This window comes from Symphalangus syndactylus, chromosome 16 (genome assembly GCF_028878055.3).
Source record: "Symphalangus syndactylus isolate Jambi chromosome 16, NHGRI_mSymSyn1-v2.1_pri, whole genome shotgun sequence".
Taxonomy (NCBI): Eukaryota; Metazoa; Chordata; class Mammalia; order Primates; family Hylobatidae; genus Symphalangus; species Symphalangus syndactylus.
Window position 1 is genome coordinate 11,971,433 of NC_072438.2, and position 16,341 is coordinate 11,987,773.

The window sequence follows — 16,341 nt, forward strand, 5'->3', positions numbered from 1 at the left end:
CATGCGCCACCACGCCTGGCTAATTTTTGTATTTTTAGTAGCGACAGGGTTTCACCATATTGGTCAGGCTGGTCTTGAACTCCTGACCTCAAGTGATCTGCCCGCCTCTGCCTCCCAAAGTGCTGGGATTACTGGCGTGAGCCACCACGCCCAGCCTCCATTGTTTTTTTAAAGAAATTCTGGGCTGGGCGCCGTGGCTCATGCCTGTAATCCCAGCACTTTGGGAGGCCGAGGCAGGCAGATCACTTGAAGTCAGGAGTTCGGAAACCCTGTATCTACTAAAAATGCAAAAATTAGCTGGGCGTGGTGGCACGTGCCTGTAGTCCCAGCTACTGTGGAGGCTGAGGCAGAGGAATCGCTTGAATTTGGGAGGCAAAGGTTGTGGTGAGCTGAGATCGTGCCGCTGCACTCCAGCCTGGGAGACAGAGCGAGACTCTGTCTCCAAAAAAAAGAAATTCTGTAATTTCCATGTGTTTTTTTCTTTCACTCGATAGTGTAATAGGCAGCTTTTAAGTTTCCAGGTAGGAGAAACTTTTTTGTTGTTAATAATTTACAGGTGTTTTTCATTGTGATCAGAAAATGTTGTTTTTGTTTTGCAAAACCTATTGATACTTTCTGAGGCCCAGTGTATGTCAGCTTTTGTAACTCCTCCATGTGTACTTGATAGAAGTGTATTTTCTTGGGTCTTGGTGTAGAGTTCACTGTGTGTGTGTGTGTATATATATGTACGTATGTATTTACATATGGAGATACATATATGTATACACCTCCATGATACATTAATTCTGTTGTTTAGGTCTTTTGTATATCCTTATTTTGTGTCCTCATGGCCTGTCGTCTGTGGCTTATTATTAATATGTTTCTGTGTTTTCTTGCATCTCCTGTTTTTGTGTTGTTTGGTGCACATTCCTGTTGTATATTTTTAGTTACTTGTGGCTTTTTGTGTTGAGAAGCGGCCACCTTCTGGTTGTGCTTTGTGCGGCCTGAGTCCTGCTCTGTCTGCGTTGTGATTGCTGCCCTTGCTCTCCTTCTGCCCATTTGCCTGACGAGGCAGCCTTGTCCTTGGCCCTTTGTTTCCAGCCTTTTTCTGAGTGCCTTGGTTTTAGGTCGTTCTCTTGTGTGAAGCAAACCTGAGGCTTGCTTTGTGAGCCAAATTGAAAATCTTCTCTTCAGTCAGTTAAGCCCATTCACACTTAGTGATATAACGATTGTTGGTCTCAACCCTGTCATTATTTTATAATTTCTGTATTTTCTATTTATTGAATTTTTTTTATGTGTTGGGGGTTTTTTTGCTTTTTTATTTATTTATTTATTTATTTAATTTATTTATTTATTTATTTATTTTTTGAGATGGAGTCTCGCTCTGTCGCCCAGGCTGGAGTGCAGTGGCGCAATCTCGGCTCACTGCAAGCTCCGCCTCCCGGGTTCACGCCATTCTCCTGCCTCAGCCTCTCCGAGTAGCTGGGACCTCAGGCGCCTGCCACCACGCCCGGCTAATTTTTTTGTATTTTTTGGTGGAGACGGGGTTTCACCGTGGTCTTGATCTCCTGACCTCGTGATCCGCCCGCCTTGGCCTCCCAAAGTGCTGGGATTACAAGCGTGAGCCACAGCGCCCGGCACTTTTTTATTTAAAAAAAAAATTGGGGGCCGGGCGTGGTGGCTCACGCCTGTAATCCCAGCACTTTGGGAGGCTGAGGCAGGCAGATCACCTGAGATCAAGAGTTCAAGACCAGCCTGGCCAAGATGGTGAAACCCCATCTCTACTAAAAAATATAAAAATTAGCCAAGTGTGGTGGTGCATACCTGTAGTCCTAGCTACTTGGGAGGCTGAAGCAGGAGAATTACTTGAACCCAGGAGGTGGAGGTTGCAGTGAGCCGAGATCATGCCACTGCACTCCTCCAGCCTGGGCGACGGAGCTAGACTCTGCCTCAAAAAAAAAAAAGAAAGTCCAGGCGCTGTGGCTCACGCCTGTAATCCCAGCACTTTGGGAGGCTGAGGAGGGCAGATCATAAGGTCAAGAGATCAAGACCATCCTGGCCAACATGGTGAAAACCCTGTCTCTACTAAAAATACAAAAGTTAGCTGGGCGTGGTGGCGCGCATCTGTAGTCCCAGCTACTCGGGAGGCTGAGGCAGGAGAATTACTTGAACCCAGGAGGTGGAGGTTGCAGTGAGCTGAGATCATGCCACTGAACTCCAGCCTGGCAATAGAGCGAGACTCCATATCAGAAAACAAAAAAAAAAATTGGGGTATTAGGAAAATTGTTGCTTTTCTCCTAGTGCATTCCTATAGACTCGCATACCCCACTCATGTTTCTTGGGCCTGGGTTCCCTGTGTACCCCCTCGTGGCCTGCTGTGTTGGCATTAGGGGGTCCTCTGACACCCACTCATTGCCTTCACAGCAGGCAGTGAGTGAATTCCATTCTTTGTGTTTTGCTCTTTCCTGTCTCCCTGTCTCTCCTCTTCCCATTTTTCATTGGTGGTGTTTCTGCTCTGTCAGAACACACGGTATTCTTAGGTACAGAGTTTACTACAACAACGCTCCCACTTGCCTCTGCTGAGTGTTCCCAGGCGTCTTCAGGTTGGTGAAGCTCATCCTCACGCGGTGGCCTTGAGTAGGGCCACAGAATTCTCTGAGTTCTGGAGAAGTAAACTTTGACCTGTTGTGTTGTCAATGAACAGATAGTTTGGTTGGCTATAAAATCCTTGGATCAACCGATTTCTCTTGTTTAATATAGTGTGGTTGTTGTAAAAAATTTCTTCCTGATCCCAAATTGGTTAAAGTTATGTTTCATGTTTTTCTTACACCAAGATTTTGTAGACTGATTATTCTAGTTCTAGCCAGGAAAAGAGAATATTAGAAATATATTGTGACAGCACTTCCAGGAGACATACTAACTCTGTTTCTTTCTCAAGTTGGAGCTGTTTTCTTCTAGAACTTCTTGTGGGTGGCTGCTGACATCATGCTTTCTTAGATCTTCACTTTTTGTACATCTGTAAACGCTCCGGCCCCCTCTCACCCTTGCTCGTGCATCAGTTTCCTGGATCAGTGGACAGTGTTCTGTGCTTGCTTTCTGCTGCTTGAGTTTTTAAAAATCGAGACTCAGAATGCTTTCCTGTGCCCTGAAGCACCTCTCTGTACCAACATGTGGAGCCTGCTGTGGCTGGGAGCTGTCCTCACTCTCCAGTCACATCCGCTGTTGTGTGCCAGGATTGAGCTATTGGCTGTGTTTCCTTTAACCTCATCTTTCCCTTCCTCCTGAGTGTAGATTACCAAAGGTCGACTTTCCCAGGCCTTTCCCTGAACACACCCAGCCTTCCTTCCTAGACCACCCAGTCCCCAGTGGCACCAGTGATTGTGGCCTCCACCCCGCTGTGTGCCCTCAGGGATACAGTTGGGATCCGAGATAGCCAAGGCTGTCATAGAGCAGGTCCTTAGAGAGAGAATCCTAAGCGACATTTCTGTGAACAAACACATTTGAAAGCACTTGCCTGGTGCTGTGTGAGTTGTCAAAAATATTAGCTGCTGTTATGCAAGTAAAACATGCCTCATGCTACCATGGAAATTCCCCAGTGGTAGAAAGAAATGGAGTGTTTATTAAAGGTTCTGAAAAATTGTCCTGTGTTGAGGGCTGCAGGGAAATGGAGACTCACCTTTAACAAAGAAATGTCAGTGGTTCCTGTCCTCTTTGTTCACATCGATGAGGCTGAATGCTGTGTGCACTGCACGCCCCCGCACCCCGCCCAAGCCCAGATGTGTGCTGCTGGAGCCTCTTTGATACTGAAGGCTCACATAAGGCCCCGGGAATGTGCTCAAGATTGAATTAGATGAGTGACCAGAACAGAACAGAGGAGTAGACATTCTCAAACTTGCCTGAGAGTCTAGGAAATTGAGTAATTCTTAATCAATGATTTCCCTGCTGTCCTGCCTATTTTCAAAGATGGTTGTGTAAGGCCGGGCGCAGTGGCTCACGCTTGTAATCCCAGCACTTTGGGAGGCCGAGGCGGGCGGATCACGAGGTCGGGCGATGGAGACCACGGTGAAACCTCGTCTCTACTAAAAATACAAAAAATTAGCCGGGCGTGGTGGCGGGCGCCTGTAGTCCCAGCTACTCGGAGAGGCTGAGGCAGGAGAATGGCGTGAACCTGGGAAGCGGAGCCTGCAGTGAGCTGAGATCGCGCCACTGCACTCCAGCCTGGGTGAAAGAGCGAGACTCCGTCTCAAAAAAAAAAGATGGTTGTGTAATTGCAGCATGAAATGTAGCCTTGGTTTTTGTTTGGAACAACTTGAAAGTGTTTGGCCAGGCACAGTGGCTCACGCTTATAATCCCAGCACTTTGGGAGGCCGAGGTGGGTGGATCATTTGAACCCAGGAATTCAAGACCAGCCTGGGCAACATGGTGAAACCCTGTCTCTACCAAAAATATAAAAATTACACAGGCATGGTGGTGCGCACCTGTGATCCCAGCTACTCAGGAGGCTGAGGCAGGAGGATTACTTGAGCCTGGAAGACGGATGTTGCAGTGAGCCGAGATCATGCCTGGGTGACAGAGTGAGACTTCATATAAAAAAAAGAAAAAAGTTTTTGATGAAATCTCTGGATGTCATATGGGTGAGATGAATGCCTGGGAGAACCACCTTCCTGTAGGGTTGATGTCTGGGTCTTCTTCCTGTCAAGGGCACATTTGAGGGACAGCCCTTTCCTTAACATGGGCCTGGGCTGGGCAGCTTCTGCTGGCAGCTGTGCTCTGCCTGGCTCCAACGGAGACTTAGGGCAGTCCCTGGGCTTGCACGCAAATTAGATTTCTGGGAATCTTCTTGCTAAAGGGCTCTCTGATGGGCTGGCTGCCTGTCATGTAATGACCAGTCACATGGGGAGTCTAGGCTCTAGCAAACATGTCTTCTAATTGGACCTGAAGCCACAGTTGCTTTGCTTAGTGGACATGTGAGTTCCGCAGTTTCCAGGTCAGACCTGGGTGTTCATAAGCACACCAGAGAGATCTGTCCTCCTTTGGCCTTCTGTACAATCTCATTTTAGAAAAAATGTTTACAATTTTTGAAGTTGTTTAAATTGAGCAAAGCCAAATGATTTCTTCTGTTCTGATAAGATAGCCTGCTGCTGTAATTTGACTTGCTGCTTCTCTTTTATTTTACAGATGATGTCTTTCTACCTAAAGATATTGACCTAGACAGTGTGGATATGGATGAGACAGAGAGGGAAGTGGAATATTTCAAAAGGTAAATGTGGAGGCTGTGTGTCTGAAACCGTGGTGACTGTGTGCTTGCCATACATGTTTGGTTTTCTGTCTTTCCATGGCACTTCTAGTTGTCTTGGACAAAGTTACATCAAGCAAGCCAGACAACCTGGCTACTGAAGAGCCTTGTAGTAGGACAGGCCAGCCACACACACCCTCCCACATTCCCAACACTCACACAGTCACTTCTCCTCCCCCTCACATGCTAGAAAAATAGTTGACGGCAGTGGCTTCCCCCCACCCCTCCCCGCCAACTGGCTGTTTCACTTCCGAGGCGGTGGCTCTCAAGGTGTCCTGGGCCAGCAGCGTCTCCTGGGGATACAGGCCCCTCCTTAGACCTGTGGGATCAGATTCTGGGAAGGGGCCGGCATCTATGTTCTTGAAAGCCTTCCGGGTGACCCCCACGTCTGCTGATGGTCGAACACACTGGAGTGCTATGCTTTTAAGAAGAAAAGTAACATTTTAGATGCTTGCTGTTTTCCTGATGGGCAAATTTTATAGTGCTATGTTCTATAATGTTTTAACTACTGTGTGAATTATTAATGGCAACAAAATTTTATTTGTTTTATTTTATTTTATTTTTGAGAGGGAATCTCGCTCTATCACCCAGGCTGGAGTGCAGTGGCACGATCTCAGCTCACTGCAACCTCTGCCTCCCGGGTTCAAGCAATCTCCTGCCTCAGCCTCCAGAGTAGCTGGGATTACAGCTTTTTTTTATTATGATTTTTTTTAACTTTTTGAGATGGAGCTCTTGTCACCCAGGCTCACTGCAACCTCCGCCTTCCAGATTCAAGCGATTCTCCTGCCTCACCCTCCTGAGTAGCCTCGATTACAGGCACCCACCACCATGCCCAGCTAATTTTTTTGTGTTTTTAGTAGAGACAGAGTTTCACCATGTTGGCCAGGCTGGCCTCAAACTCCTGACCTCAGGTAATCCACCTACCTCAGCCTCCCAAAGTGCTGCAATTACAGGCGTGAGCCACCACCTGGCCCTGTCTCTATGTTTTAATTAAATTAAAAAACTATATATATATATAGATATATGTATAGATATAGATATAGATATATATAGAAGGTGCTTGCCTGGGCAACACAGCAAGACGTCATCTCTACAAAAAGTAAAATCAGCTGGGCATGGTGGCACGCTACTGTAGTAGTTCCAGCTACTTGGGAAGCTGAGGTGGGGGAGGGTCGCTTGAGCCCAGGAGGTTGAGGTTGCAGTGAGCTGTGATTGCACCACTGCACTCCAGCCTGGGCAACAGAGTAAGACCCTGTCTCCAAAAAAAAAAAAAAAAAAAAAAAGTTAATCACGTCCAGAGAGGCAGTGAAATGTGAGAGCAGGCACATCCTACCCCCTCCCCCACCTCAAGCTGAGTAATCCACCTGCTGTATTGTATAGACTCTAGATAGAGTGTGGCCAAAGTAGCTGTAAATTAACCTCTTAATGTTGTCATAGGGATAACTCATATCCTATAGTTCAACAGTTTATAGCCAATCACTATCAATATAATTTCTGTAAACCAATGAGAATTCTTGACAACTTTTTTTTTTTTTTAAATAAAGACAATAGTCTTGCTCTGTCACCCAGGCTGGAGTGCAGTGGTATGATCTTGGCTCACTGCACCCTTGATCTCCCAGGCTCACTTGATCCTCCCACCTCAGCCTCCTGACTAGCTGGGACTACAGGCGTGGGCCACCAATCTCAGCTAATTTTTATTTTTATTTTTTTTATTTTTTTTTTATTTTATTTTTTTGAGACGGAGTCTCGCTCTGTCGCCCAGGCTGGAGTGCAGCAGCGCGATTTTGGCTCACTGCAAGCTCCACCTCCCGGGTTCACACCATTCTCCTGCCTCAGCCTCCCGAGTAGCTGGGACTGCAGGTGCCTGCCACCACGCCTGGCAATTTTTTTTGTATTTTTAGTAGAGATGGGGTTTCACCATGTTAGCCAGGATGGTCTCGATCTCCCGACCTCATGATCCGCCCGCCTCGGCCTCCCAAAGTGCTGGGATTACAGGCGTGAGCCACCGCACCCGGCCTCAGCTAATTTTTAAAATGTTTAGTAGACACAGTTCTCATTATGTTGTCCAGGGTGGTCTCAAACTCCTGGATTCAAGTGATCTATCTGCCTCAGCCATTGCACTCCAGCCTGGGCAACAAGAGCAAAACTCCATCTCAAAAAAAAAAAATTGTGACTGGTTGGGCGCAGTGGCTCACGCTTGTAATTCCAGTACTTTGGGAGGCCGAGGCAGGCAGATCACGAGGTCAAGAGATAGAGACCATTCTGGCTAACATGGTGAAACCCCGTTTCTACTAAAAGTACAAAAATTATCTGGGCGTGGTGGTGCTCGCCTGTAGTCCCAGCTACTCAGGAGGCTGAGGCAGGAGAATTGCTTGAACCCGGGAGGCAGAGGTTGCAGTGAGCCAAGATCGCGCCACTGCTCTCCAGCCTGGCAACAGCAAGACTCCGTCTCAAAAAAAAAAAAAAAAATTGTGACCAATTGCTGTTAGTTTTAAACTGGTGCATGAAGGTGAGTTCTCTCCCTGGCCCTTAAGAGATTTGGAAGTTTGTTTTAGAGAGTGCTCTCGGTCACTTAAGGATGTAAATCTTACTTACTTATTTATTATTTTTTGAGACACAGTCTCTCACTCTGTCATCCAGGGAATTAGCTAAGCAGCATTCCCGTTGAGACTGGATTTGAAACAAAGTTATAGTTCCTTAGAGCCACTACAGATTTCTTTCCTCAGTGAATACCTTTAGCTTAGGATAACCACTAATAGGAATTAATTTGAATTTACTTAAAATTATTTATGACTCTTAACCATTTGGGATACCCATTTGTCATCTTTTCTACGAAAGGAAACTAAAATATTGCTCTCTCAAATACTGGGTATTGTTGAGCTGAAGACAGAGTGCAGGGGCTCTCTCCACCTCTCCTTTATTTGCCTAAAGGTAGGACATAAATAATTTTTTACTGAAGACAGCTACTCAGCAGCCCACAGATGGTGCCAGTGGGGCAGAGGAATCTGTGAGCAGATTTTAAACCCAAAAAGACTTTTTAAAAATAAAGTCTCAGGCCGGACGCGGTGGCTCACGCCTGTAATCCCAGCACTTTGGGAGGCCGAGGCGGGCGGATCACGAGGTCAGGAGATCGAGACCATCCTGGCTAGCATGGTGAAACCCCTGTCTCTACTAAAAATACAAAAAATTAGCCGGGCGCGATGGTGGGCGCCTGTAGTCCCAGCTACTCGGGAGGCTGAGGCAGGAGAATGGCGTGAACCCGGGAGGCGGAGCTTGCAGTGAGCGGAGATCGCGCCACTGCACTCCAGCCTGGGCGACAGAGCGAGACTCAGCCTCAAAAAAAAAAATAAAATAAAATAAATAAAAATAAAGTCTCAGTTCAGTCTGAAGTGAAGTGGCCTGATCACAGTTCATTGCTGGGACTATAGATGCGCCACCATGCCTGGCTAATTTAAAAAAATTTTTTTTTTGGAGATAGAGTTTTGCTCTTGTTGCCCAGGCACGATCTCGGCTCACCGCAACCTCCGCCTCCCGGGTTCAAGCGATGCTCCTGCCTCAGGATCCTGGGTAGCTGGGATTACAGGCATGCGCCACCACGCCTGGCTAATTTTGTATTTTTAGTAGAGGCAGGGTTTCTCCATGTTGGTCAGGCTGGTCTCGAACTCCCGACCTCAAGTGATCCGCCCACCTCACCTCAGCCTCCCAAAGTGCTGGGATTACAGGCGTGAGCTGCCGCACCCAGCCCAGTTTTTTTTTGTTTGTTTGTTTGTTTGTTTGTTTTTGGTAGAGAAGGCGTCTCTTTATGTTGCCCAGGCTGGCCTCTGGGTATCTTTCCACCTCAGTCTTCCAAAGTACTAGGATTACAAGCGTGAGCTACCTCCCCAGCCCAACCCCACAGGTTTACTTCCCTCGTTTTCCTGATTTTTGGCACTAGTCCCATGGGCAGTTTCGTTTTTCTATTTTCCTGTCTCTTTAAATCTTCCACCTGGCATTTGTGCATAGACTGTCAGCTGACAAGCTGAGACCTTAGAAAATATGGCCTGACAGATGTGGGTTGCACCCTATTTGCAGCTAGCAAGACTTTCTTTAAGCTGTTCTTGAGAGGGGCCTGGGGCTGAAATTTTGTTCCCTCTTTAGAGACCTTGGTTAAAGCCATAAAGGGATTCTTAATTTTGGTCTCATGCACGTCTGTGTGTGTTGGCTTTGAGTCATTTGTGCAGGTATGCCCTTGAATGATTATAAATTTGTGGTTTATATTTAGAATATGATAGGGGTTTTTTGTTGTTTGATTTAGGCTTCTAAGCTAAATGAAACCATATACTCAGAAAGGAAACAGTTTATTAAAACATTCAAAGACAAACAGCTTTAAATAGTGATTACCCTAGACCTCTAATAAGCAAATATGTTCTACCTCCAAAACTTTTTTTTTTTTGGTGGGGGCACAAAGTCTGGTTCTATCTGTCCAGGCCGGAGTGCAGTGGCGCATTCTCAGCTTGTTACAGTGGGTGGCTAGTCAGGCATGAGCAGGGCAGGGGAGGGCCTCCTCCATCCACCAGGGATGTCAGGTGACCATCAGGTGATGGTTAGGCAGTTGTCACACTGCCTCTCTAAAATAATAATTGGCCACAGCCAGCACCAGGGAAACTGAAGCTGGTGATCAGCAGCTTCCAGATAAGATCTCAGGAGTTGGGCAAGTGGGCTCAAGCACGTGCACTGAGGCGCAGAATGGTGGAGTTTAACTGGTGTGTGACCTTCCAGGTACTTTGCACCGGGAAGGGAAGATTGCCTCAGGTGAGCATGCGCACGCTCCAGTAAACACATTGTGCGTGCTCCCTCCCAAGTGCTAGCAGGCAGCCCACCCCAAGGGAGGAGTCGGGAGAAGGGACGCAAGTCCCTGAAGTATGCCAACACCTAGAACCCTACATCAGAGGCCAGACGGGGCACTTGCCTCTCAAGTTGCCCACTTGGCCTCTTCCAAGTGCACTTTCCTTCCTTTTGTTTCTGCTCTAGAGCTTTTTAATAAACTTCCACTCCTGTTCTAAAACTTGCCTCAGTCTCTTCTTCTGCCTTATGGCCGTTGGTCAGATTATTTCGTCCGAGGAGGCAGTAATTGAGGCTGCTGCAGACACGTACGGATTCGCCGCCAGCAACTCAGGTACCTGCCACTGGCAACAGGCTCGCTGCAGCCTCTGCCCACCAGGCTCAAGCCATGCTCCCACCACAGGCTCCCGAGTAGCTAGGACCACAGTTGTGCGCCACCACACCTGGCTAATTTTTGTATGTTTTGTAGCGATGAGGTTTTACCATGTTGCCCAGGCTGGCCTTGAACTTGTAAGCTCAAGCAATCCACCCACCTCAGCCTCCCAAAGTGCTGGGATTATAGGCGTGAGCCACCACAGCAAGCCTTTATTATTTTTGAGATAGGGTCTCACCTTTGTCACCCAGGCTGGAGTGCGGGGGCACCATCACAGCTCACTGCAGCCTTGACCTCCCAGGCTCAAGGATCCTCCCACCTCAGCCCTGAGTCGCTGGGACCACAGGCACGTATGTGTACTGCCACTCCTGGCTAACTTTACTTTTTGTAAAGATGGAGTCTCACTATGTTGCACGGGCTGGTCTCAAACTCCTGGGTTCAAGTGATTCTCCAACCTCAGCCTCCCAAAGTAGCAGGAAAACAGGCATGAGCCACTGTGGCCAGCTTCAGATCTCCTTCTTGGTGTCAGTTTCAGGAAGGAACAACCAAGAAACAAGAATGTTGACTATTTGCCCGGCTAAAACCTGACACAGGAATGCTTTTAAACAGCTTTAGAGTTGAAAGTTGACTTAATTAGAAGCTGGTATTTAGGATATATGTGTATACAATTTTTTCGAGGCCTCTGCTTTCTATAAAAGCTGCTTGGCGGCCGGGCGCGGTGGCTCATGACTGTAATCCCAGCATTTTGCGAGGCCAAGGCGGGCAGATCACGAGGTCAGGAAATCGAGAGCATCCTGGCTAACACGGTGAAACCCCATCTTTACTAAAAATAGAAGAAATTAGCCGGGTGTGGTGATAGGTGCCTGTAGTCCCAGCCACTTGGGAGGCTGAGGCAGGAGAATGGCAGAATGGCGTGAACCCAGGAGGTGGAGGTTGCAGTGAACCGAGATCATGCCACTGCACTCCAGCCTGGGTGACAGAGCAAGACTCCGTCTCAAAAAAAAAAGCTTCTTGGCCAGGGAAGAAGCTACAAAAAATACAAAAATTAGCTGGGTATTGTGGTATGCGCCTGTAGTCCTTTTTTTTTTTTTTTTTTTTTTTTTGAGACGGAGTCTCGCTCTTTCACCCAGGCTGGAGTGCAGTGGCGCGATCTTGGCTCACTGCAGGCTCCGCCCCCCGGGGTTCACGCCATTCTCCTGCCTCAGCCTCCCGCGTAGCTGGGACTACAGGCACCTGCCACCGCGCCCGGCTAATTTTTTGTATCTTTAGTAGAGACGGGGTTTCACTGTGTTAGCCAGGATGGTCTCGATCTCCTGACCTCGTGATCCGCCCACCTCGGCCTCCCAAAGTGCTGGGATTACAGGCGTGAGCCACCGCGCCCGGCCTAACGCCTGTAGTCCTAACTATTTGGGAAGCTGAGGCAGGAAAATCGCTTGAACCCAGGAGGCAGAGGTTGCAGTGAGCCAAGATCGTGCCACTGCACTCCAGCCTGGGTGACAGAGACTCCATTTCAAAAAAAATAAAAAATTAGCTAGGTGTGGCCAGGCACGGTGGCTCATGCCTGTAATCCCAGCACTTTGGGAGGCTGAGGCAGGTGGATCACTTTAGGTCAGGAGTACAGATCAGCCTGGTCAACATGGTGAAACCCTGTTTCTACTAAAAATACAAAAATCAGCTGGACGTGGTGGCAGGCACCTGTAATCCCAGCTACTTGGGAGGCTGAGGCAGGAGAATCACCTCAACGTGGGAGGCGGAGGCTTCAGTGAGCTGAGATCGCGCCATTGCACTCTAGCCCGGATGACAAGAGCGAAACTCCTCAAAAAATAAAAAATAAAAAATAAATGGGTGCGGTGGTACATGCCTGTAGTCCCAGCTACTCGGGAGGCTGAGGAGAGAATTGCTTGAACCTTGGAGGTGGAGGTTGCAGTGAGCCGAAACTACCGCTGAACTCCAGCCTGGGCAAGAGAGTGAGACCCTGTCTCAAAAAAAAAAGATTTCACCATGTTGCCCAGGCTGGTCTCAAACTCCTAAGTTGAAGTGATTTGCCCTCCTCAGCCTCCCAAAGTGCTGGGATTATAGGTATGAGCCACCACACCCTGCCTGGGCCTGATAATTTAAGGGGGCTCTCAGCTCTCAGATTAAAAGTTTCTTTTCTTTCTCAGGACTCCCTCTGCCCACCCACTCCTCCTCCCGACTCCTTTCCCCTTTTCAAGTGCAGCCTGTGGCAGGGCCTGGAGGGGACCCTTGACACCGTGCCCCTCACTGAGAGTCTAAACCCCTGACCCCGCAGTGAGTTTCTGGCAAGAACAGGAGCGTGGTGGGCTTTGCCAAGCACCACCTTGCTTGTGGGCTGTTTCCTTCAGTGACTGTTTGGCTTTTTGTCTTTGCAGGTTCTGCTTGGATTCTGCTAGACAGACCCGACAAAGACTGTCTATCAACTGGTCCAATTTTAGCTTGAAAAAAGCCACCTTTGCTGCCCACTGAATGAGGACTGCCTGGAGAGGGACACGCGAGAGGCAGGCCAGGCTGCACCACCCCAAGAGCCACGCCCCTCGCTGGCGCCCCAGAGCCGTGGTGCTTGCCAAGGGCTGTGCGGAGCTGGTGCTGCCTGAAACCCCAGACCGAGAAGTTGATGCTCGGCCCACGCTGTTAGCTCGTGTGCGTGTAGTCTGTGCGTGAGACTCCTTCGATTGTAGCTCTGTGCTGTCGGAACAGTAGTTCCCGCCAAGTCCTCCCACCACCGCGGCCTCGGGGGCCTGGGCTGTGGCCAGATAGGAGTTTGCATCATCCACGTGGCTCCGTTGCCTCTGCATTGCGCCCTGTCTTGTCATCTGTCCTCACCGGGGTATCGGCCGTCACTCAGCTCTCCTGTGCCCATGCGTCCCACCCTAGGCGGGCTGGGCGGGGCAGGCCTCCTTTGTTCTCCACAATCTACTGTCTCCGAGTGTACACGTTGCGCTGTTTGTGTTTGATCCCCCCTGACTTGTAGCCAGCTTGTGTAAGATCCCTTGCAGAACGAGAAAGTTAAAAACAAGCCCACCCAGTACTCACACCATCAAGTCTGTTATAGAGTGTACAACTGTATTAACACGGAGGCCTGCCTGGCTACTTTTTTAACATATTGTTAAGTAATATTAAAATCATGTCTTTCTTTTTGAAAGATGGAATACATTAGTACAGCAGGAGACCTCGGCTGCTTCTTTCTGCTGGGGGAGTCGGGGGCTAGTGGGAGAGGGCGTGCAGGTGATGTGTCCACCATGGGGAGCCAGGGCACCACCCCAGAGCAGGTCCCAGGTCTCTCCAGGCAACAGCTCAGCGATCCTGGTGCCCCCACCATCCTCTGTGTGCCAGGCAGAGCAGGCAGCAGGAGACAGAAAGCTCCCAAGGAGCTGCATCCTGGTTACTTCTTACCACCTAGAACACTCAGTAGCTCCCACTTCTCCTAGCCTCATGTTCAGCCTGTCTGTGTGCCCCATCAGAGTATGACTTCACCCTGAGTGAAGGTGAAGAGGGCAGGGCCTGGCTGGGGAGAGGGTAGGGAGGGCTAGCTTCTGGAGGTATTCGGATGATGAGGCCACAGGATTTCCTGCTGGACAGGACGCAGGTAGGAGAAAGAGGTGAAGACTTGCGCTGTGTGCCTGGAGGTGGGACTGGAGACCAGTTCTGGACGGTGAGTCTGGGATGCCCACCCGCCACCCAGGTGAGAGGTCTGGAACTGGGGTGGTGGGACTGGAGACCCGGTTCTGGACAGTGAGTCTGGGATGCCCACCAGCCACCTAGGTGAGAGGTCTGGAACTGGGGACTGCTGTTCATGGACAGAGCCTGTGTGAGGGCCCCGCAGGGGTGAGTAGGTGGGATGGGGGCCCAAGCCATGGAACCAGGAAGGCAGAGGGGGTGAGGAGGCTTCGAGCCAGGTCAGGGGAGACAAGGCCCAGGGCACCCCCGCGCAGGCACCGGTTTGCAGAGAATGAGGTGGGGACAGCAGGTCCTAGAACTCTGGAGATTGCACAAAAGCTGGAAAAGGGTCACCAGCCAGGGGAGGTGCAGCACGAGTAGCTTTCCTCACTTCTTTTTTTTTCCAGGTGTGAGGAAGAGAACATTGCTTTGTTCGTGGGATGATAGGGCAGAGAGTGAAGCAGGTCAGGCCATGACCACAGCAACGGTAGTGTCCTTGAAACCCCAGTGCAGGCCCCCGGGATTCCAGCCACTGCCTCTTCTGGCTGCAGTGGGGGCTGGGGAAAGGCCCAGGCCCAGGCCTCGCCCTATGGGAAGCTGCCTGCCCAGACTTCCAGTGCCTGCCCTGCTCTCCCCAGGGACAGCCTTTACACTGTGCTGGGGGACAGTCCCACATCTGCATCTCAGCCTCCTCTTCCAGTAGAACCATGCCTGTTGCTGAGAACTGCACAGCCCTGGGTGGTGATGGGGAACTCTGGGTGCCCCGACACACAGCATCATGCTGGGACCTAGAGACCCTCAGACGCCCACTCTACATGCCCAGTTCTGGGCATTCCCATCACCTCCATGGCAGCCCCGCCTGCAGCTTCACAGCTCTGCCCGCTCTGGCCCCTGACCTGCACCTGCTAGCTTTGGCCCTTAGGCTCCCAGCCATTGTCCTGGCCATGCCCTTGCCAGGAAAGATCTTCCTGTATTTCCCTGGAAACCACTCATCCTTCCAGCATCCCAGGGTGCTTGTAGGACATCCAGCTGCAGGGTCCCTGACTTGATGGGAGCCCCTGGGGTTCCTGATGACATCACTCCCCTGTGGGGGAGGGTGGGGCCTCCATAGAGGAGCCTTACATTTTTGACTCGCACAGTAGCACAGGGTGAGTATCCCTTATCCTTTATCTGGCATCCTCAGTACCAGAAGTGTGTCCAGTTTCAGACTTTTTTGGATTTGGAGTATTTACATCATGCTTACAAATTGAGCATTTCTAATCCAAAAATCTGAAATCCAAAATGCTCCAATGAGCATTTCCTTGGAGCATCATCTTAACACTCAAAAGGATTTGAATTTTGGAACCTTTCGGGTTAGGCATACTCAACCTGTAATAGTCATGAAATGAAACAATAACAATAGTTAGAAAGGAAACATTAACAGTGAACAGTTGTATTGAGAAGCTTACTGTTTTCTGCACTCTCAGCTCTGAGCCCTGCTCAGAGATTTTGCCTGGGTAGAGAAACAGGCAGTAAAACAGCTCCTAATCTCTTCCCAAAGAAACTGACTTCGTTTGCAACGAAGAATGATGAAGAGGTTCAAGCCTGAAGGCACTGAGAAACAGTGGAGGCCATGGAACCCTGGGAAGAGAGAGAGGATACAGGCTCAGCTATAGGCCAAATAGTTTGCAGGAGATAACAGGAAGAAAAGAGCTGGGAGGAGGCATCCAGGGGTCAGAAGGAATATCACACAGTGTTCCCAGAAACTATCTCTTCAAAGGAGTCAGAATTTGATTGGATTTGTTTGTAGAGCATGGTGCCCCAGGGCATTGTTGAAAACAATAGAATTGGCAATTAGTGGTTTAATGGCTGAATGTGGTCAGGGAAAGAGGAAGAGAACTCTACCAAAATGACTGTCATCCCAGGGTGACTGTGGGCATAACGCAAAGCTACACACCCTGAGGAGCAACATCATAGGCTGAATACTAGTGGGTAGTAGAAAGAAAACTGATATAATAAGGCTGCATCAAATGAGCATAGAAATTATTTTAAAGGAACCAAATGGAAATTAATGGAATCTGAAAAGATATATATATATATATATACACACACACACACACACACATACATGTATAGAGAGAGAGACAGATGGAGTCTTGCTCTGTCACCCAGGCTGGAGTGCAGTGGCACCATCTTGGCTCACTGCCACCTCCAACTC

The 16,341-nt window shown here is 49.2% G+C and overlaps 1 protein-coding gene across 4 annotated transcripts in view; it reads left to right on the forward strand.

Moving 5' to 3' along the window:
- FAM193A (family with sequence similarity 193 member A) overlaps nucleotides 1-13,648 on the forward strand; it is a 187,801-nt gene extending 174,153 nt beyond the window's left edge. For all 4 annotated transcript variants that reach the window (XM_055245846.2, XM_055245845.2, XM_055245844.2 and 1 more), the window contains 2 exons: nucleotides 5,158-5,239; nucleotides 12,860-13,648. In XM_055245846.2, the coding sequence (XP_055101821.1) occupies nucleotides 5,158-5,239; nucleotides 12,860-12,953 (176 nt within the window). In that variant the 3' untranslated portion in view covers nucleotides 12,954-13,648. The remainder of the gene's footprint in view (nucleotides 1-5,157; nucleotides 5,240-12,859) is intronic.
- The last annotated feature ends 2,693 nt before the right edge of the window (nucleotides 13,649-16,341 follow it).